General features: G+C 34.0%; 1 protein-coding gene across 1 annotated transcript in view; it reads left to right on the top strand.

Moving 5' to 3' along the window:
- LRP1B (LDL receptor related protein 1B) overlaps window positions 1–24,178 on the top strand; it is a 2,000,743-nt gene that overhangs the window by 1,216,397 nt on the left and 760,168 nt on the right. The window contains exons 18-20 of the mRNA XM_059166755.1: window positions 7,513–7,629; window positions 22,609–22,689; window positions 23,827–23,994. Of these exons, the coding sequence (XP_059022738.1) occupies window positions 7,513–7,629; window positions 22,609–22,689; window positions 23,827–23,994 (366 nt within the window). The remainder of the gene's footprint in view (window positions 1–7,512; window positions 7,630–22,608; window positions 22,690–23,826; window positions 23,995–24,178) is intronic.

Here is a 24,178-nt window from a genome sequence, read left to right as displayed (position 1 = left end):
AAGTTAGTGTCCATAAAAATGCAGGTCACTGCTTTGAACTAAGCTGAACCTTCCTAAGGCTGATGATCTGATTATTGCAGTATTAAATAAGTTCAGAGTTTTATGCCACAAAAGCTAGAATACAAATTATCTTTTACTTAATCCGTGGGCATGACTCTGCTTTCCAAAGTAATTTGGCACTTTATCTATCCATATGGGTTGACTGTCAATACACTGCTTGGACAAGGCTTGTCCCTGCTAAATCTTAGTTGGCAGTGGAGGGTGAGGTTTATTAGCATGCTGTGATGGAGGCCTTGAAAAAAGGTTTGTGTGTGTGTTTTGTTTTGTTTTGTTTGCTTTTTACCTCAAAAAAAAAAAATCTGTGTATTTTATTTAGTCTGCTGTAGAATACCTCTGTGAATAGCTTTCTGTTCCTGGCACACTATTTATGTGGCATAGATTTTTTTCCCCCTTTTCATGAAGTCCCAAGTCATAAAACCTATTAATATTTCCATAAAATTTATCCCACTGTAATACATCTGTGAATCCCTAGTCAGTTTCTCTTTGAATAGGGATACACAGCTTGTGGTACAGGTTATAATAGATGTTGGAAAGGTCATGATTAGTCAGATAAGTATTGAAAAATGATATTGACTAGCAGCAGCCTAGACCTATTCATTAAATGATGAAGAAAAAGTAGTATATTTAATGACTCTTGCTGATATTGGTAAAAATTGTGGGTTTTTTTTTTTTTTTTTGTAATCATTACATACAGCAGTGTCAAAATTTATCAACACCTCCCTTCTCGATTTGCCAAAATAAGGCTCACTAAATAAAAATTATTATAACCTATTAGTGAAAACTGTAGGGACAGCATATACAGAAAAGACCCAGAAATTAAGAAGCCTAGTTTGTACTCTAGATTGTGTCACTGGTTTTCTCTTGGAAAGACTTGTCCCTCAATGCACTATAATTTCCTTGTATATTTCTTTCTGCTCCGCAAGAGTATGAATTGACTAGAAAATATTTCCTAACTGCTTTTTATCATGTACTAAGCAACAATGAAAGAACAACACAGTCTGTATCCTAACCTGCATCTCATATTTAGTTTTTTTTTTTTTTCCATTGTGACATATTTGCTGAGGGTCTATAAGCTATTCTGTTGTCCCTTGACTAAATATAGTTTGATATTTTAGAGTAGCTATTTTTAAGTTATTTTGTGCATCACGTAAGGTTGTTTTACAAAGAGCTATCAAATAAAAAGGAACCTATAGAGACTCTTTGGTCCTAGTCTCTCCCTTCAAGTACATTCATTTCATAGATGAGGCTCTGACTTGCCTTAACTCACATCATTGGCAAGAACTGGGAAACTCAGTGTGTAAGTTATTCTCTAAGCCTATTGCTCTTGTTATCAAACTATTTCATCCTGTGTTTTAGCTAGAATTTTAGGTATGGTCATTTTAACTTTGCCCAGAGTGTTCTTACAATAATGTTTATAATTTACAATGAAGAGTCTTTCTAAGCTGGTGTAATTATTATATTTTTAAAAACTTAAGATTTAGTTCTGAGATTGTTCCATTACTTCCTAAAGAGATAGGTCTATTTTCACCTTAAAATTAAAGGCATTGCTGACTCAATTCATAATAACATGTCTTTTTTTTTTTTCTTTTATGTTACACTCTTAAAATCTGCTTGTTTCCACATGATTTTTAAGGGAACATTTGGGATTGACTAGCTACTGATAGTAGTAAAAGTGGAAATGCTATGTATAAGAGCAAATAAAACAATCAATCCTAATCAGTCCTAATTAGTAAGATTTCTCAGCCAGTCCAGGCCTGTAGTCCACTAGGAAATGGGATACAACCTGCTTGCACCTCAAGTGTCACTTTCAGTGATGGCTGATGAAGCATGCCAATCATTACTAGATCTTCTTGTCAGTATATTCATAATAGATGCTATGGTCACAGTATGCCTTAAGGAATTAAGAAGAACAAAAATTAAGGATAAAAAGAATAAAAAGAAAACCATAAATACACCTTTTAGCTTTGAAAATTAAGTATGCTGTTGTGTTACATTTCCATTTTGTTTGACCAAAATAAATAAATAGGTCACATAGTTCATCATACTGAAAAAAAAAAAAAATACGGCAAGTACATTAGGTAATTTCTCTGGCTGGGTCATTTCTGTCTATAGGCATATACACAGATATGTGTCACAGATAAAGGATTTCCCAACATGGAGGTTATTTTGTAACTAAATCCACTGTCCTGTAGCTTTCAGCATTGTGACTACTTTATAACTAAAAGAATTCTTTCCTACAAGATGCCAATTACCAATTTTGTTCCTTTGGGATTTCTCCTTCATAACATGAATCTACTAATTCAATAAAAACTTACCACAACATCGGATATAAAAAGAGGACAAATACACTATATCTTTCATTAGAAGGCTGAGTGGAAATGGGGAGAAAAAACATGTAAGCAGGTCTTTCTAATGCAATATTCAAAGTGCTAACTTGAACTACAAATGGAAGCACAAGAACTACTAATTTAGTCTTTTGTGTATCTCGCAAGGCTTCCTGAGGAAGGTGATATCCGAACTAAGCCAAAGAAAGAAATGAAGGAAGGAAGGAAAAGAAAAAGAGAGAGAGAGGGAGGAAGGACATAAGGAAGGAGGGAGGGGACAAAGGAATGAACCTGAATCAGTTCGAGTCATTCAATTAGGAAAAATAATCTGATAAAATTAACCTTTGGCAAGATTGTGGAATAAAAGGCAACATACACTCTTGGTGATGTATAAATTATTTTTTTCTACATTGGAAAGCATTTAGCTAAACTTAATAAAGTGGAGATTGTGCATACCTTCAAGTCAGTAATTCCATTTCTAGATTTATACTCTAATGTCTATGCTCAAAGAGATGCAAGTAACAAATTCATTGCCCTAATGCTGGTAATAGTGAGAAATTAGAAATAATTCAAATACCCATTAACAGGAAATATATCTTTCACTATATAAAAAACTATGTATATAAAACACCATATAAATATATATATATGCTCATATATATGACACTATATAGTGTTATAATCACATAGTAGAACATTATTCATACTTAAATTGAATAGACTAGAGCTCAAATACCAAAAGTAATTAATTTCAAAGGCAATGTTAACTAAAAATTGCAGATTACAAATCACTTAGTGACATTTATATGAAATATAAAAATACAAAACAATTCTACATGAACTTATTTATTTATAAATGTGTAAAAATAGAATTAAAATATGTCTGGAAATGGAAAAAAAAGATTATAAGTTAAGGATAGTAGTTAATCTAAAAAGATAGAAATATGACTGAAAAAATTACATAGGTGATTTTAAATGTACCTATAATACATTTTTCTGAAATAAAACAAAAATAGTCTGTAGTAAATATAGGAAAAGAGATATGATAGAACTATATGATGGTAGACCAGTGTTAATATTATTATCTTCTATGCTTTTCTATGTGTTAGAAATATTTTACTGGGGGGGAAAGAAAAGAATAATGAATTGGCATAGTTACTGAGGGTGAGGTGAAGTTCATAGGCGGGTGGGGGTTGGAGGATATGCTTGGAAGACGAAACAGCACTAGGCAGAAGAAAGCTGACAGGGGCTTGGTCAATGTTCTCCCTTACATATATATATATATGTATATATATATATATATGTTTCTCTACTTATGAGAAAGACCCAGAGGCCAAAGATGAGGAGTAGTTAGATGTGAAGTTATTTTTCCTCATAGTCGCTAATGATAATCCTTGGATTCAAGGCTAGGCAGTTTCAGACCAGATTTTTTCCACAGCACTGAGCTCTAATTAGATTACGTGTTTATTCTTCTCACATCCTCCACGTAGTTTGACTAAATTCGAACTAGGCAGATAGATTTGAATTAAGAAAACCTGATATATTAAAAATTGGACTTCCTTATAAGATAAATTGAAAAATATATGTTGATATGACATAGGTTTTGTTTAAATAGAATGCTTTGATTAAAATATGGCAAAGGTGAAGTTTAGGAATAATGTATGAAGATCTCTTCGCTTCTTCCTCCTTATTGTTCCCATGCATTGTGGGATTTCTCACTGCTACATGACAGCAGGAGAAGCATAATTAGTGATGGGTAGAAAACATTCATATTGTGACAGTGGATTTCTGATTCACTGCTAGATAAACAATTCCGCTGAGGAAGTTGAATTTCCTCTTCATTAGAGAAGCATTTGCTACAATATTTGAGTCCTCTGGGGCTGCTTGCTAATCTCACCTCCAGACTAATTTAGATCTGATAGAGACAGGAACTGAAAAAGTAAATGTTGATAAATCCAGTGATTAAAAAGGCATGATTTAGTCCATGTGATTATATCATATGGACAGACAGTACTTGTAGATTTATGGAATGAAGCATTCTTCCTATCTGGAATTACTTAAATTTCCTCACTAGACTAAGCAGATAGTTTTTCCATGATTAGAACAAGGATTCATGTATGTTGAGGTCATATGATCCCTCAGTAATAAGCCAGTAAATACTCTTTCAAGTAACGGGTCCTGACAGTTCTTCAAGCTTCTGAGTTAGTGAGGCGACACACAAATTTCCACACTACACAATGTGAAATATTTTTTTTTGTTTTTTTTTTTAAGATTTTATTTACTTATTTGACAGACAAGTAGGCAGAGAGGCAGGCAGAGACAGAGAGAGAAGGAAGCAGGCTCCCTGCTGAGCAGACCAATGCGGGGCTCGATCCCAGGACCCTGAGATCATGACCTGAGCTGAAGGCAGGCTTTAACCCACTGAGCCACCCAGGCGCCCCGTGAAATGGGTTCTTAGGAATTTTTTCTCATTCTCTTCGCTAATCACCGTAGTGCCACTCATGAAAACAATCTCAGAAAACTTATTAGAACTAAATCTGAATGGCAAGGAGGAAATACTCTGACATTAAAAAAAAAATCAGATAAAAGAATATTTTATTGGGATATTTAATATATTCTTATTATAGGTCAATTAGAATCTAATAGGAATGAAAATACATGATGGTGTATTTTTCTTTAAACAAGAAAACAAGAAAGACTAAAAGAGTGAAATAGGGAATAACGGAGGATGAGAGAGATAGGAAAGAATAAGTGGAGAGAAGAAAAGAAAAGAAGGAAGAGAGAGGAAGAAAGAAAAGAAGGAAGGAAGAAGGGACGTCGGGAAGGAAAGAGTGAGGGAGAGCTGAAAGAAGAAAGGGAGAACAATTGAAAAGAAAACTCTTTTTTTTTATGATTTTTTATTTTTTATAAACATGTATTTTTATCCCCAGGGGTACAGGTCTCTGAATCACCAGGTTTACACACTTCACAGCACTCACCAAACAAAGCACATACCCTCCCCAATGTCCATAATCCCACCCCCTTCTCCCAAACCCCCTCCCCCCAGCAACCCTCAGTTTGTTTTGTGGGATTAAGAGTCACTTATGGTTTGTCTCCCTCCCGATCCCATCTTGTTTCAAAGAAAACTCTTATTAAATTTCTCTTAAACCTCAAAAGGTAAAGATTATTTACTGCAATCAGAGAAACAAAACAAAGACCTGCAAGAAAAAATCGACCTTGTTCACACCTCTATGCCCTTTTCTTCCCACTGAGTAAACTAAATGCCAACACCTTCATCTTTCTCTAGGCTAATACAAATGTAGACACATTTTTCCAAGTAGTTTTATTAAAATTACCTGGGAACTTTGTTGATTTAATCTAAACATTGGAATAATTTCACAGAAAATGCATAGTTAGCCAAATGAAACAACAAATATTTAATTCTACTTGAAATGACAACATTGAAATCTTCAAAAGTGTACATATTTGTGGGATACTTAAAATCTATTAATGTAAAATAAATGCTCTATTTGTAAAAAAAGGAAAATCCAAATATTACATAGAAGGCTTTAGATTCAGAACCCTTAGCTGCATAAACAAAGTGGAATACAAAGTGTAATGATTTTCTGGAATTTCTAATTATACACACTAGGTTAGAAATGGTACTTTGAATTGAATAAGAAAAATCAAACCAATAATGTTTTCATTGTTTTTCTCAAGTAAGCTTTTAAGTATCCACTAATAATAGATATCTTTTTACATAGCAAGTACGCTTTGCTTAAAAGGAAATAATTAGCACATAACTTTGTAGAGATTATTTTAAATTACCTCTGAAACCCTGATTTATGGAAACCCATTTTAGTGTGTCTGGATGACTTGTCTTTCAACCACTCTCAATTTTATACCAACCATTAGGTCATTAGACATTTTGATGAAACAGAAATGCATCCTTCTAATTCTTAAACCCCCAAACAGAGGGAAGTACATAAACTGAGCAATGTCTCTTCTCATAACTACAGAAATCCAAACCCTAATTGTTCTTCATCTGTCCAGTCCTCATCTGACCCAAATATTAACCGGCTTGAGTATCCCCTTCTTATAGTTTCCCACTCTTTTTTTCTGACTAAGTAAAAAAAAAGTGGTGATAGGGAACTGATACTTAAGAAAACAAATTTGTGTTTCAGACAGACAAAAGAAAAAATAGGTAAGTAAAAAACAAAATCAAAACAAAACAAAACAAAACAAAAAAAAAAAAACAAAAACAGAACCTAAGTCTGCAAAACTAAAACCTGGGAGAAAAGTTAGGATAGCTGTCTAGGATTTCATGCTTTCAAAAGTTGACCTGACTGTAATAGAAAATGGTAACTAACTCCTTGTAGAATATAACCAACCCCTTCACTGAGTAATTGAAGTCCCTGCCTTTGGCTAACATAGAAAGAATGATTCCATGTGTGTGTTCATTGAAACCCATGAGAGAGGCCAAAGCAAAGTTTATTCATACACTTTGATTAAAAAGCTATATAGTTTTATTTAACTATGCTGAAAACTGAATTTTAAAAATCTGTAATAAAGCTAAATGTATGTTTTAAGTAATATTTTCTGCATTCTAAAATTTCTGCATTTTCTCCATACATTGGATCACTTAGAGACCAAGAAATAAATGTACTGAAAGGTTAAAGGAAAAGAACAAATCTGTCCCCGTGACTAGACACTAGATACCCTGATATAGTCTCCAAATCCTTCATCCCACATTACAGAAAGTTTTCTTGGTTTATTGACAAAGACTATGTGAAATTCTTTTTTGTTAATTAAAAGTTGAATGAAATTTAATTCAACCGTGTATTCATAAGCATGTGCCAGGCAAAAATTGTAAAATAATGAATTCATAGCTTCATTTATGGAAGTGTGTAAGGATTACTGAATATCTTGTCATTTAGCAGCCACTGTAATTGAAGGGGAAAGCATGTGAACTTCAGAGAAGACAAGCAAGCTGGCAGTATCGATTAGCAAAAATTTACTTTAAAATATTTTATCTAATAAAGCAATAGAATATCTTATGTGTAAAAGAGTTATTGAATGATTTATGTCACCTAAACATTGTTTAAAAGGTCTTTAAATGTATTATTTGTACATTAATTGATTATCTTAGCCAGAACATGCCAGGTGGACCAGTTTTCTTGTGGAAACGGCAGGTGCATTCCCAGAGCATGGCTATGTGATAGGGAAGACGACTGTGGCGACCAGACAGACGAAATGGCATCTTGCGGTAAGTTATGAGTGAACCATGCTGTTAGTGAAGACTGTGTCAAATCACTATCATCTCTCTCAAGAGACAATTTATTTCTTTATGAACACTAGTCAGCAAGGCAGAAGATGTGTTACATTTCATCACTGCCTTTTAGGCCCGAGTGTGTACCTTAATGCTAACTTTAGAATATATCCGTTTAATGAGTCAACAGCATATTCTAGGCTAAAATAAATGGATCCAAACATTACAAATTTTATTAGGAAGTGGTTATTATAAGCCTAACAGGACATTCTCAAATGTTTGTTATTTATCTTGTGTTGGTAATTATTTTTTTTTTCCCAAATAGAGTAGCTCATTGAATGACATTTGGAGTAAATTAGAAGTACATGTTTCTTGTTGACATGCATATGTTATCTTCTTGGAACAATAAACAATACAGACTGAGATTACATAGTAGATAAATCATTTGTTTCATTTCTATTGAGTCATATAATTCTGTTATTAGTTTAAGTTTATAATTCTGTTATTTGTTAATGGCAAAATTCTCACTTTCCACCAATCCTCCTACTTTTGGAAATGGCATTTATTGTTAAAGTTTCAAATTTTAATTACTCACATTTGTGCCCATGTATCAGTAGATTTCATTATCAATCTCTGAATAATGTATAGTGAAACAGTAAGGGAATGAATCCTGTTTTCTAAGAACTTGGGCCTTATTTTAGGCATAGCTATGGATTTTTAAAATCACTAATGGGGAAAACATGCACTAGATATGCTTATCACATTTATTAAATATATAATGCAATTGGGTATATATCTTTTAATAATTTATCTCCATGTTCTAGCACTTCTAACAGTGGGAAAATAAGACTTTTTTTTTTTAAACCTCTCAATTGAAAAAGCTCTATTTAGGGGATGCATTCATGATTTACCTAAAATTTCATTTTGAAAAATTATCTTATACTTGACTTATGTCCCTGTAGACTTTTGAGTGTGTGACCTTTGAATAAAGTATAGATAAGTAAGTAATACTAACTGGCATTGTCAAGAAAACAAAATAATACCAGTGTTGAAAAAGAAAGCAATAGACAGTCATACACAGTAACAGTTAATTTTACATTTCACATGTAGATTTTCCAAAACCTGTCCAGTTGAGGGATTTGAACAATATATCCTTCTCCTTTCCAATGCCCAGACTATTCTTGTGGCTGGGTCTGCATTTAGTCAGCTCTGTTATTTGGGAAAGCTTGATTGCTTTTCTGTCCCCAGCATCTCCTTCCAGAATATAGCAAAAAGATAATGAATAACCTGAAAACATTAAAGACAGTGAAACTCTGGAATCAGTCTAATTTAGAAGGAAAGACTATGAAAACTTTATAGAATAGGAACATAAATAATGAGCTCATTAGAGAACTTCGGTTAGATTTTTGATCTGACATATTTAGTACTTTTCACAAGATGAGGGAAAGAAGGGTTGGAAGGAGTTCAGACATATATTTTCTTCTTGAATATTTACAGCAAATCTATGAGAAACTTACTATTGTTCAGATTTTACGGGTAAGAGAATCAAAACTTAGAGACATTTGACAACTTGCATGAGATCACAGGGCTAATAAATAGCAAGACAGGCTGTGAATCCAGGCATACCTGAAACTAAAACTCAGACATTTCAGGTCAACTTTGTCTGGGAGCCATGGATTGGGTGGAAATAGGGAGCAGATCAAGTCATTATATCTATCCATATCATTGACTATCTTATTTTAAAACGTATACATATAATGAGTTTTGTTCTTTGGTGGTTTGATAAATCTTTTAAGATCTCATGCTGGGGAGGAGTCCTGATCTAATGTTTGCCTATTTTTTGTTGTGTAAATACTCCTGCCATGGCCTGTATCAAGTTGCCAACACGACTTTCTGAATGCAGATTTGGGAGAATATGTGCACACCGACATATAGTATTTCCACAATACAGATGTAATAAACATAACTAACTCCAAGAGCAAAATAATCAGGAAATTAAGAACCTTGAGCATTTATTACCTTGGCTTTCAACATTATTTAATTAGAAATGTATATAGTTTATTTATTTCAAATAATAGATGTATGCTTATCAACTGATTCCTAGAATCCTTGAAAATTTAAAAATCGATTCTTGCAGGCTGGTACAAGACGTCTCCAATATACCACTGGATGTGAACACACTGTGAAATGTAGTTGTCAGTTTGCTTCTGAAATTTAGCCAAATTTTATAAAGTGTCAGTAAGCCACATGGGTTAGTCTCAGCACCGCTTCCCTTTTATAAGGTGAGAAACATGTTTCTCTCCACACTTGTCCCTCTCTGTAGTAACATGTATTTATCTTTCATATTGTCATTATAAATCAAAATTTATGTCAGTAAGGAAGCTGATAGTGAAGCTCTGGTAGGCACAATCTCACTTTTAAAGTTGTAGGAGAGGATGACATAGATTATTCTCATATCAGATACTATTTCTGCACTGAATTCAAAATGACAAAAACATTATAAATTGTTTAATTTACTGCATTAAAAAAGTCACTCTCCTTGGCAGTAATCTAGAAATGAATATAGGCTCAACTAATCCCCAGTTCTATTAAGCATCATTATAACATTTGGAGTGATCATTTCACTTTTCCCTTTGGAATCAGTCAAGTTCCCATAGGTTTAATCCTACTAGAAGACTGCAGTCTTTTTTTTTTTTTTTTCTTATACTTTAGCTCCACAAACAGCTACTGTTTTGTTTGATAACTACCATTTTATACTGAAAATAATACCAAGATTTGGGTTTTAAATCATGAAAGCCTGTGGTTAGAAATGCTTCTGATTATAGTTAGGAGCAGAAAGTGCTGAAACCAAGGGTCAAATTTTAGTGGAATTCACTAGCACCTACTTATAAACCAAGTTAATTGTATATTTCAGGTTGATATTATATGTGGGCAAACACTTACATAATTTGGAAGGCCTTTGAGCATTCTCCCTTCATATTTAAACAATCTTTTATCTTTTTTTGGTAGTCTTCATGTGTAGACAGGAGACTCTGTAAACTGATTCTGCAAACAAGAGCAGATATGTTAGAATCATGAAGACTGTGTGGGAAGTGGACTGTGTGTCAAGGAACTAAATGGTCACTCATTTAAAGGATGGTAGCATTGGTTCTCAACTTTAGCTCTCTGTTAAAAAAAATTACCCAAGAAGCTTCAGAACCATTTGCCATGCCTCACCCCAGACTAATTAAATAAAGGTTCTTGGAGGTCAGAGCCAAAAATCAGTAATTTTAATGCTGCCCAAGTGGTATGGATGTGCACTCAGGTCTGAGAACACTTAACTTAAGGCCAAGGTTCTCAAACCTGCGCATGCATTAGAATCTCCTAGAGGGCTTGTTAAAAAAGCAAAAGCAAAAACAAAAACAAAAAGCAGAATTCTGGGCCTGATTTCCAGAGACTATGATCCAATGGATCTTAGATGATTGAAAATTTATATGTCTAGCAATTGATGCTGATGGTCAAGAGATCATAATTTGGAGAGCACCATTCAGGTTTGATTTTTATCTTACATATATACTTAATTACATACTTTTGTTTATATATGCAAAATGAGTTCAGATGGAAGCAATTATCCAAACAAATTTTCTTCCCATTTCCAAATTATAGCATTAAACATAAGTGTATTTCATGATTAAATGTAAGATTATTTCAGGCAAACTTATATTTTCCCCTTGGAAAATTTATTGTCAAAAACAAAATTTATTTGTTTATTTTAAACTGTATTTTTACTATTTTGAGATTGTTCTGTCTTCCAATTATCTCAACATATCTTATATTTATTACTCTTTTTTAAATAAATAACCTTGTTGTGAGTTGATAACTTCTGATTTGTTCAAAGGGTTTAACTTGGGAAAATATCTAAAATTTATTAGGAGATTGAAAGTCAGTTCAATGGGATATAAATAAACATCCATTGAAACTTATAAGTTAATATGATTCCAATTTATATGTTGATCTTTTAAATCTATGAAGATAGTAAAATTTTGTCTCTTGTACTTGTAATCTTACCTGTAAATGTTCTTGTAATTTTATTGCACATAATTAAGGAACAAAGAATAAGAAAGAGAATTGGCAAATATCAGACAAAAGCAGACGAGAGAGAGAACTGTCAAAAAAGAAGTCATTTCCCAGTTAAATCAGTGTATGTTGTATGTTAAAGATATTTTCAACTAGGGTATTAGAAAAAGAAAGGTTCTGATGATGTACATTATTATATATTTATATTACACATTATTTTTTTAATTTTGTAAGAAAAAATGCATACGTGTGTAACAACTTAAGTGAGAATTATTAACCCAGTGGAGTACTGGAAAAATATGAATATTATCAAACACTGCTTTCAGTTGCTCTGCCATTTCTTAATAACATTTTGACAGTCACAATGATTCTGGCAACTTTTAGTTTTGGTAATTTGATCCAACCCATTTGAAATTCCAGTATTTTATCTAAGTCAAAGCTTTCTTCTCTCCCACTGCTGGCTAAACTTTGGGTTCTAAGAACTTAAGATGGAAGGCAACTGTGTTCTGTTTTTTCCTCCCTCCATCTGTTCCCTCTTCTAGCCTTATCTCTTCAGTCAGATGGGACAGTTGGAGAAATAGGAGCATCTTTTAAAGTAGGTCTAGTGGTAACCTTCTCTGCTTCTCTGAAGGTCACTGCCCTCTGATGCATGAGTAATGCAGCTTGAGAGACTCATATGTGAGATCTTCAGGGAGGCCTCTCTTCATAGTTCCTTGAACTCCCTTTCTTCTGTGTCCTCTTCTTCTCCTTCACATCTAGATTTCTTTTATCCCCAACCCCTACCATTCCCACCACAGACAGCATATCTCATAGACTTAAGTTGCTAAAGCCTCCTTTGTTTGGAGGGTACCCTCTTGGTTGCATTGCTGATATAACAACAACAACAACAACAACAACAAAAAGTTTTGCTTTCTTTTGCAGGTCCACTTTTTATCTCCTCTCCCCCACTCTCTTAAATGTGATCAGGCTAGTTTCCTAATGACCCATCTTTTGGATGCCACCACTCTCCAGTTTCTTCTTCTCTAGGTGCAGGGTGAAATGGTCAATCTACTTCCTGAGCAGCATTCAATCAGTTCCCTTTTCTAATGCACACACAAAATTTCATGAATGATTCTTACAGAGTCTCTCCTTCCTTTGAATCACTGGTCTTTGAACAAAATTGACTTGTAGATTACTCTTATTTTATAAGGAATAGCTCAACTACTGGATTCTGTCTACAAAATGCAGTAGTACTTAGAATCTCCTTTTTCTTAGTATTGAATCTAAATGGTCCAGTGTCATAGCAAAAGGAAAAATCCCACTATTACACATATTTATTTTCTTAATCAGTAATTTTCTCTCTCCTTTCTCTTTTTTTTGGAGCAATTTTGCTAAAGATTCTACTCAGTGATTCTTGAGTGTTGTCTTCTGAAACTACACCATCTAAATATAACCTTGTCACAAGATCACTCTTTAGATAACCAAAGGCACCATCATGCCTACCTAACCCTTCCCCTTTACAACAGAAACATACCTCTTCTTTCAGATTTCCTTACATGTTAAATTGTAGGCTCTTTCCCTACCAATTGCCCTACTATGAATGTAGTTGTATTTTTAATGACCTTAGTAATGGTCTAAAATGGGTCTTGATGGTCTAAAATGGTCTAAATTAATGGTCTAAAATGGGTCTTGATGTCCAATGAGTATATATAGAGTTTCAGCTCTACAAAATGAAGAGATTCTAGAGATCTGTTTCTCAACAATATGAATACAGTTAACATTATTGAATTACACACTTAAAGATGGTAAATTTTATGTTTTTCTCTCTTTTTTGCCAGAATTAAAAACAAATTCATGGCCTGGAATTAAACAGAACGTAGTATCCCATATGTAGTATTTTTACAACAGATTGAAGCACACTTATTACCTTCACTAATTTATATTCTAGGCTTCTGTTATCACAATCAGAGATGGCAGCCTTATCATGTAACTCCCACATCAAATGTCCAATCAACTAAAATAGCTAAGCTTTCTTATAGATTGGATTGTTTCTTTTGAGTGCTTTTAATGTTTACTTTTTGAAGTTCTTTTACCTTTTATTTTTTTATTATTTTTTTTTTTAGATTTTATTTATTTATTTGACAGAGAGAGATCACAGCAGACAGAGAGGCAGGCAGAGAGAGAGGGGGGGAAGCAGGATCCCTGCTGAGCAGAAAGCCCGATGCGGGACTCAATCCCAGAACCCTGAGATCATGACCTGAGCCGAAGGCAGCAGCTTAACCCACTGAGCCACCCAGGTGCCCCTACCTTTTATTTTGATAGTCTTCTTTATCCACCTATTTCTGAATATGTATATGGGTCTGGTCTTTCCCGCTACACACTATCACTTTTATATTTCTGTCCACCTATAACTTCTAACCCTGATGTAGTTTTAGGATTTTGAATGCATAATATTAATGATGTTTCCCAGTTTTACATAATTCAAAAATTTGATAAGATAATTTTTAAGGCCATAACCAAATAATAGTAACAAAGATGTGAAGCTTTTGGCAAGTAATTCAAAATATCCTCCAGGGATTTAATAATTAAAATTAGTGATTTAAACTGTATAGGTACAGTTTTAAACAAGTTACTCATTCACTTCAATTTACCACCACTTTGCAATACATGGTACTTTCATTTGTCTTGAGATTTCTCAAACATTGCTAAAAATTTGAGAACATTCTATTTATGGCATTTTCATGATAGGTACTTACTTAAAAATTGTATTGGCAAATAAATGAAGTTGTTTTAGCATGACTTGTTTTTATTTTATTCTTGAGCAAATAATCTCTTCAAAAATGCTGACAAAATCATGTTTTAGCAAGTTTATCTTGAATTATTGTCAGAAGTACATGTAATCTTTATTTCTCTACTGTTTAAAATTTTTCACTCATTTTTGAAAGGGGGGCAATATTATTTACCCTTTTTCAGTTTTCTTCATCTTTCTTATCTTCCATTCATCTCAAAATCACTGTCAATATTCTTCCTTAATATTTTTTTTAAGATTTTATTTATTTATTTGACAGACAGAGATCACAAGTAGGCAGAGAGGCAAGCAGAGATAGAGGAGGAAGCAGGCTCCCTGCTGAGCATAGAGCCTGATGGAGCGCTTGATCCCAGGACCCTGGGATCATAACCTGAGCTGAAAGCAGAGGCTTAACTCACTGAGCCACCCAGGTGTCCCGAAAATGTTGCTTCCTCAAAATATTTTTTTAAAGATTTTATTTATTTATTTGGCAGGCAGAGAGAGATGGGGAAGCACACTGTGAATATTCTGAGACCAAAAATATTTGTTACATTTCTTGTTTGATAACTTGTTCCAACGTGAGGATAAACTCATTTTTAGCAATTAGTTATTTTTTCTCTTTTCTTTGATTTAGAATTTTAACTTATTATCAAACCTATTTGTTCTTTACTTTACAATCTGACAATAATTACTTCTATTAAAATGTTGGAAACAGGGACGCCTGGGCGGCACAGTTGGCTAAGCGTCCAATTCTTGGTTTTGGCTGAGATCGTGATCTCAGCATGGTGGGACTGAGCCCGGCTCTGGCTCAGTGTTCAGCATGGCATCTTCTTAAGACTCTCTCCCTGCCCCCACCCTGAGTGTGTGCTCCTGCTTTCCCTTTCTCTCTCTCTCTCAAATAAATAAATAAATCTTTTAAAAAATGTTGGAAACAAGAAAATTAAGTTATTTTTCCTATTTGTGTCTTGCAGATTTATGCTTTGTATTCCAGATGGTCTTGCTCTGTTCTTTCATTTATATGTAAACATTTTTTATTATTTTTGTTTAGAAGTGATATGCAAGCTTCTATTAAGTTGTCTTTTTGTTATTCTTACAGGTATGTGACATGCTTTTCCATTGCCTTTGTTTACAGTGCCTTCTTTTATACAAACTAGATTAATAAGTCTCTGTATGCAACAAAGTAGGAGGTTAGGCAAACCCTGGTAGGGTATATTGAAAGCCACAGGAGAAATGATTAAAAACAACTTTCAGTTCCTTGACCTAACTCAGCATTTCCGCAGCTTTTTGCTTGAAGATATCAATCATCCAGGGAGCTTGGTACTAATAAAGATCCCCAGGCCACTACCTCCAAAATTCCCAGTTAGTAGGTGTTGCATAGAGTCTAGGAATATATATTTTAGGAAAAGCACCTTATGTGACTCTTATCCTAAGGCAAGTCCTGAAAATCTAAACTATGTGATGTCAACATTCCCTATAATTAGAATTTGTTAAGGCTTCTACAAAAAATCACCACAAACATGGTGGTTTAAAACCACAAAATCCCTAATCTCATGGTTTTGGAGGCCAGAAATCCAAAATCAGCAGCGCCTCCCTCTAGAGAATCCTCTGCCTCTTCCAACTTCTTTTGGCTCTTGCTTCTCCTTGGCTATGGCCACGTCACTCCAATCTGCAGTCTCCATCTTCACATGGCCTTTCCTTGTGGAAATTCACATCTTGAGATTCTTAATTACATGGGCAAAGACTCTGTTTCTAAGTCACATTCACAAGTACCAGGGGTAAGGATTAGATATATATATATATATTTTTTTTTTAAGGCTTTATTTATTTATTTGAGTGAGAGATGGAGTGCACAGAAGGAGAGAGAAAGGGAGGGGCAGGATCCCAGCTGAGCAAGGAACCCAACACAGTACTCCATCACAGGACCCCAAAATCATGACCTGAGTCTAAGGCAGCTGCTTAACCAATGAGCCACCCAGGCGCCCCAAGGACTGGACATATCTTTCTGATACATATGATTTAACCCACAGCACTGGAGAAACTACACTACCAGTTGAATTATAATAAAGGCTCAAGTATAAGTAGTTTTAAAAGCTGTACAGATACTTCTAATATACATCCAGGTTTATGAAACCCTCTCATAATACCACTTAATTTGTCCTTGCCTTCTGATTAATTTCTTGGGCAATCTATCTATAGGGTCCTTGCAATCCTCAGATTACTTTGCTTTTCTCTTTTATCTGGAGCTCTGCATTCCCAAAATAAATTTATCAGCCCCTGGGAAGTAATTATTGGTGCAGACAAAGATGCAGCCCTTTAAATTTCTGTGAAGAGTAAACATGAATTCTTCAGACATTTCAGCAGCATTGATTTTACACACACACAGAGCTATGAAAACACGCTAACTTTTCTAGTTTTCAGTACACTTCTAATTTTTGGACTCTGAAAATTTATATTATTTTCTTACACATGCAACCATGTATTAAAATGGTTGGTTATTACTTTATCCAACATTTGTCTTTGTCTCCCTCATTGCCAGAACTGTTCAATATCTTTTTCTAAGTTTCCTACTAGTCTCATTCTGCGTACACTTCCTGGATGTTCCTTTAGACTTCCAAGGCTCTGTTATTTCAGTAGTAATCACTTCCAAATCTATTTCTCCTTCCAATTTGTAGCTCCTAAAATTTCAGTACTTCTTATACAGTATTACAGCCATTCCGAAATTTTTATAGTTTTTCAAACATTTTATATACTGTGACTTCTGAGCCTTCGGGAATGCCATCTTTTTTCTAGAATATACTAAAAGCACTCATTCCCCTCTTGCTCACCTCATGATTTAACCTGAATATATCATTCATATCAGCTTATAGATAACTTCCTCTGGGGTGACTATCTAAGTAGTTTTGACACTTCTGTTGTGGGTTGCAATAACACCTCATATTGTTTCTATCATAGTATTTATCAGAAATTTATTGAAGTCACTTGTTTAAATATACTACAGATATTTTTTCTACTGGATTGTAAGCACTCCAAGAAATGAAAATGCTGAAGTTTGTATTTCCAGTGTTTAGCACTATTTTATTCATTCATATTCATTCATTCTAAGTAATATATCACTAAGGTCTAGAACTCTATCTGGTATAAATCTCTCAATATTTTGAATGAAAAAAAATTTTGAAGAGGTTTTCTACTATGTTTTACAGAGTAGAAACTTGAGGTTAAAGATGTTAATAAATATCCAAGGTTATATAATAATTAGTGTTAAAATCAGGATTTCAACTCTGATTTGCCTGCCCATAAACTATGTTCTTTATATATGATTTATGTGATGTATAAAATGAGGTTTTATATAACAACCATGAAAGAGCAGCAAAATGAAGATTATTGGTGGTGCACTGTTTTCTCCTGGTTTTCTCCAAAGTATATTTACTTAATTGGATCTTTTGAAGTCTGTCCTCTGCACGTACCAATTCTCAGGAGCCACAACTAGTATCATCATTGAGAAATGTTATGTATTTCCTTAAAGGATATAATCCTACACTCTGTAAATTTTAAAAAAGCATTATTTTCCTATAGCCATATTTAATTGTGTACCTTAGAATAGGTTGTAATCAGAATTAAAATTTAAATGGACTACATAAAACACAGAGGAGAATTAAATTTTCCATCCTTCCAAAAATGTTTCTGTGCTATATATATATATATATATTTTTAATTTATTTGTCAGAGAGAGATCACAAGTAGGCAGAGAGGCAGGCAGAGAGGGGAGAAGCAGGCTTGCCATTGAGCAGAGAGCCTAATGTGGGGCTTGATCCCAGGACCCCGGGATCATGACCTGAGCCAAAGGCAGAGGCTTTAACCCACTGAGCCACCCAGGCGACCTTGTGCTATATATTTTTAAAGGTTATTGGTATGATTGGCATGGTATAGGGATGAAAAAAATAATATATTTTAGAATCAGTCACGCTATTATTCAAATTTTACTCTGACACTTGCTGGCTGTGCAGTGTATCCTCAGGCAAGTTATGCTGTTTTCTTTTACAAATCAGGGCTAGCAGTAACAATTGAAAGGCTGGTGTGAAGAGTATAGGTAATGTATATACATAGCTAGTGTAGTATCTCATAGTCAGTAAATAGTTATAGGCAATGTGAGTATTATTGTCTCCTAGTTTAGATAATAATTCCCTACCTGGGCTTCTGTAATATTCTTACTTTGTCATTTATTTTAACTTGAATCTCCTATACATTTTCCCCATACTTAGTCATGATGGTCAAATCTATATACATATAGAATATGGACCACATACTTTCAAAAAAACCTTTGATAATTTTATTTTGAGACATCAATAATCAGTTACTTAGAAATACTCACTGTGAGCTCAAGAAGGAGAAATACATAAGAAAATTCATAGAGACAGGAAAGAAACAAATTGGATCTGAAAAGTACATCTAAGCTTTGTGTACTGGATAAATATAAGTACCATTACCAATGAAGATTACCCTTGAGAGAGAGAGAAAATTGTTGCCATTTACATAATAGCTTACATATAACCTGGCAATAAATTTTAAGTGAAAGATATAATAGATAAATTGAGCATACCACCTGCACCAATAGACGATTTTTTAACAGTCCATTACTCCACATTAAATATTCTATGAGGTTGAAGTAACCACAGAAATAAAATATAGTTTTCTTTTCTTTATTGTAATTTTAATATAAAATGTAAGCCACTTTCATTCATAATTCTTTCTCTTCAGAGTTAATCAGGTAATCTTTCCAAGTGTCCGTCAGTCTGTCTCATGGGAGATCCAAAGTCAAAGTCAAGAAAGAAAAGGTTGTGCTTAATATTTAAGTCTTTTTCAAATAAAAGAATTCATAGTACCTTAAAAAGAACAAGTGCCTAGAAAAAGACTGAATTCCAGATACTATTTTCAGCTCTTAAATTAAGCTAATATTGAAGAACAGACAAATGTAAAATTTTTTTTAAGAAGCTTTTGTTTTATTTTTTAGAAGAAAGAGTATTGTCATATGTCTTCTCCTATCAGATACTGGTGAGAAGATACTAAGATTTATGGATACAGTATTTTCCAATGTTACTGAAGAATGAAATGCCTTATATTATAATTAAATTTTTGATGGAACTCCTTCTAAAATGTGTTGCCCATTGACTGCATTATTAAGCAGAGAAAAATCCAAAGATAATTTTAACATTTTAATTTTTTTTCTTCTATTTTTCTTTTTCTGAAATTTAGTTACTATCTTTTATTGGAATTCTGTGATAATCCCAGGAGTTATTCAGTAGATAAACCCTATTTTTGCTACATTAAATGCCTTCAGGGTGTTGTGCATTTCCAGATGACCTTTCTTCTGATTTCTTGACCCTTACAACTTTAAGGACCTGAGAGATCATGTTACAAACCACATGTCTGTCACCAGAGAGGCTATGATTTACTCAAGGTCACAGTGCTTTGTCAATGAAACAGAAATGAAACATTAGTTTCACTAATTCATTCACTCCCTTATACCCATCCTTTCAATTAATTCCTTTGCTCTTTTTAGTGATTTGCCCTATGCTTTCTTCTAGTTGCCATTTTCTTAAATTCTGTATAGTACTTTTTTGGTCCTATAAACTAAGATAAGGAGGTTGCCAAAAGAAATAATGTAACTAAGTATTAAGTGAAAAAATAAATCAGGAATGTGATGCAACTATTTAAGATCACATACACATCATATGCAAGTATGTAGGTTATATTCACTGTGGGCAGATACAGCGCTCATTTTCTTAGAGATTGAAGGTACACTGGGTTTTAGATTATTTTATTTACTTTTAAAGTTTTTTTTTGTTGTTTTTGTTGTTGTTTTTTACCTTTTGCAAACTAACTTCCAGGTTTTTTGGGGAGACATGGGGAACAGTTTTTAGACTTCGAATCTTAGAGGTAGAATCTTAAAGGTCATTTGAAAAATTTCCCAATGAAGTATTACCAAATTTCAGAGGTCTCCAAATGCTTGGGATGATTTCTTTTTTTTTTCCAACTTAAATATATGATATTGGTAAATATGTTCCTAAGTTTATGAAGAACGATTGAAAATGTGAATAATCTATTCTAGATTCGAAAAGATGCAGTGTTGTGCTCACTTCGGCAGCACATATACGAAAAGATGCACTGTTATTTTTAAAAATTAGATCTCATCGTATCTTAGAAGCTGCATTTTGTTTTTTACTCATTTTAACCATAACTTATACTAATATTTTGTTTAAAGTAATTATTCATGTTTACTGTACATCTTTGAAACATTAAATGTTTATCTAAAGAAGAAAACATATTTTAGACAATATCCCTGTTGATTCTTGAAAGATAAACACATAAGTTTTCATTATCTTGTCAGGTAACAAAAGAAAACTCTCTTAGAAGTATTGATTAAATTATGCCCTGAGTGTTTCCACTTTTCTTTCGAGTGCTTCCCTTTATATGTCAGAAAATTTGTTGAGTTGCTGCATGGATAGCTTTTGATATAGTCTTTTGTCTCTTCATATCAGTGATTGCCTCCTTTTTACTTCTGTTTTTGAAGAATATTTAGGCTCTGATAACTTTATTTTGTTTCTAGAAAGTTAAATTTATTCTAAAATCTATATCTTGAAGCATGTCTTTGGTAGTCACAAAATTTAATTAAGATTTGTTCAGTTTTAGAATAATTTCCATTCAGGGGCGCCTGGGTGGCTCAGTGGTTTGGGCTGCTGCCTTCGGCTCGGGTCATGATCTCAGGGTCCTGGGATCGAGCCCCGCATCGGGCTCTCTGCTCCGCAGGAAGCCTGCTTCCCTCTCTCTCTCTCTCTCTCTCTCTGCCTGCCTCTCTGCCTACTTGTGATCTCTGTCTGTCAAATAAATAAATAAATAATCTTTAGAATAATTTCCATTCAAATTCCAATAACTTATGGGGAATATACTCAAATGTAAACTCACACAAAAAAATTGTTTTTTAAGAAGTGGAAAGCAAGTAATCAATACCCTACCAACCAGATCTGTTATGAGTCTACCACTTTCCTTACATATTATTAATGAAATAATATCAATTTTTGTTGTGATTTGAACAAGTTACCAGTACTAGAAATGGCTATCACTTATAGTCTATTCATGGATACTGTTGCTTGTCAGTCTGCTTGTCACACTAGAGAGAGTTCTCACAGGCTCCAGAGTTGACTTACTGTTTTAACATTTTAAGAGTGAGGATGAATAGCCTTTAATTTCATTTGAAATATTATTTTGAAAATAATACACATTTGAAAATAATACACAACCTATGTCTTTGTGACTATCATGCAAAATTAATTTGCTCACATTTTACTATTCTAGCTAGCGATGACTTGCCAAAAACTACAGGTTAATAATATAGACTTTAACTTTAAAAATGTCATAGTTTTTTTTTTTTTTTTTTAAATTTACTTATTTGACAGAGATCACAAGTAGGCAGAGAGACAGGCAGAGAGAGAGGAGGAAGCAGGCCCCCCGCTGAGCAGAGAGCCTGACGCGGGGCTCGATCCCAGGACCCTGAGATCATGACCTGAGCCGAAGGCAGCAGCTTAACCCAGGTGCCCCAAAAATGTCATAGTTTTTAAGGGAAAAAAAATCATTCTATAAAATTTGTAACAATGTCATTCAAAATTCTTATTTCCTAAAGACACCATCATCAATGTGCTTCACTGGTGAAAATACTAATAAAATGTTCAAGTAACATGACTTTGAATAATTTTTAAAGTCCTAACTCTTAGAAAGGAATGATCCAGAATAGGCGTAGATGGAATCCCTGGGAAGCGTAACTGCTAGACCAGCCCAAGTCCCAAGGGCCAGTACGAGGTCTGACACTAACTGCCTTCGAACTTTCTTATCAGTGGTGCAGTTCAGGGAATACAGTTCTTCATCAAATGATTCTCCGAGGCTTCCAGTCACTGTAAAGTACTCATTTAAAAAAATATGATACGTATAGGTATCCTATGTCATTAAGAAGTTTATATCACTATATTCGTTAATCTACTGTTTCCTCTGCCTTTTGTGAAAGACAGGGGTGGAGTTCTGGTCACATTAGCAAATGAGATACAAATTAAATCAAGCACAGTCAATAACCTCTTTCCTATTGAATGTTTTTCTATCTTTCATAGAATTTCCAACTTGTGAGCCACTAACTCAATTTATATGTAAAAGTGGAAGATGCATTAGCAGCAAATGGCACTGCGACTCTGGCAAGTACCAAATGTTCCCTATATTGCACTGATTTGATTGGGGGCCTGGCTGTCCATGCTGCTTCACCTCCTTCAGATGCAGTTTATACGAGAAGTTTGCAGGGCTGAGCAAAATGGCTAAGACAAGTGATGAGGGGCCACCTGGCTCATCAGTGGGGATTAACATTAAGGATAATGGAACTCGATCTGTCCCTTGAGGCTGGAAGGAGATTTGTGTTCAGACATTATGCTGGACATAGTTTAAGTCTGCAGACAGGAAGTAAAGGGGACAATTGAAGAAATGACCTGGATTATTCAGGTTCTCCAAAGCACTGATGTAAAGTGCTTTGTCACCTCATGTTGGAGGAGTTTATAAATTATTGTAGAATTATCCAAATGGTCTCAACTCTGCCACCTTGCCCTTTATGTACAAATAATGTTTGTGTTCTTATACTCAATTGTATCATTATGCTAAATTATGCCAAACACAGGTAAATGAATTATGTATAAATCATAATTCTCACTCATGATTTCAGTTTAATCAATTTTCACTTCACATTTCTCTCACCTCCCTCCTGCAACAGTTGTTAATAAAGAATATAAATCATTGTTAATGACAGTGACAATTCCCCAGTATAAACACACACTTACGAGTTGGTGGAGGAAGGGTACATAGTGACGTCTCATGTTGAGAATGGAAAAGAAGGTTCTGAATTAAAGATATGGTTATAAACTCTGGGGCATAGGGATTATAGGTCTAAACAAAAATTTTCTATGATAATTATATCACCAGCTGTATCATTCCATGAAATTCCTGCAATCACCATTGTTCTCCCATTTTACAATTATTTCATATTGCATTGATTTGTTTAGTCAGCGGTTAGTCATTTCTGAGTGAAATAGAAATTAAGCTTTAAAATCCAAAATGAAGTTTTATTTTCCCTCTTTGTTTATTAGCTGATATTCCATCAGAAGTGAAACAATATTGAAAAGATAATCTTCCCCACTCTTTGTGGGAAATGCTCATCATTAATTTATCATTCTTTTATCAAAAACAAAAGAATACTCTATATAGCAAAAAGAAATGGTAGATATTTCATAAGGAAAGTTTTCTTCCTGGTCAGTTTTCACTTCCTTGATGTTGCTGCTTCTTTCCAGATGATGACTGTGGGGATGGCAGTGATGAGGTCGGCTGTGTTCACTCTTGCTTGGATAATCAGTTCAGATGTTCTAGTGGCCGATGCATCCCAGGACACTGGGCCTGTGATGGTGACAATGACTGTGGAGACTTCAGTGATGAAGCCCAAACCAATTGTACCAGGGAAGGTTGGTAATTTTGTGAAGCTATGAACTCTCATTTTAAATTGATATATAATATTTAAATATTTCAGAATGAATATTATATAAAAATAATTTACTCAGCAAGTAAAAAAAAAAAAATCTGTATTTGGAACAGTATAAAATAAGTGACCGATCACTTTACTTAGGCTCTTTAATTTCTCTGGTTTCT

This window comes from Mustela lutreola, chromosome 3 (genome assembly GCF_030435805.1).
Source record: "Mustela lutreola isolate mMusLut2 chromosome 3, mMusLut2.pri, whole genome shotgun sequence".
Lineage (NCBI taxonomy): Eukaryota > Metazoa > Chordata > Mammalia > Carnivora > Mustelidae > Mustela > Mustela lutreola.
This window is presented reverse-complemented; position numbering and strand designations above follow the sequence as displayed.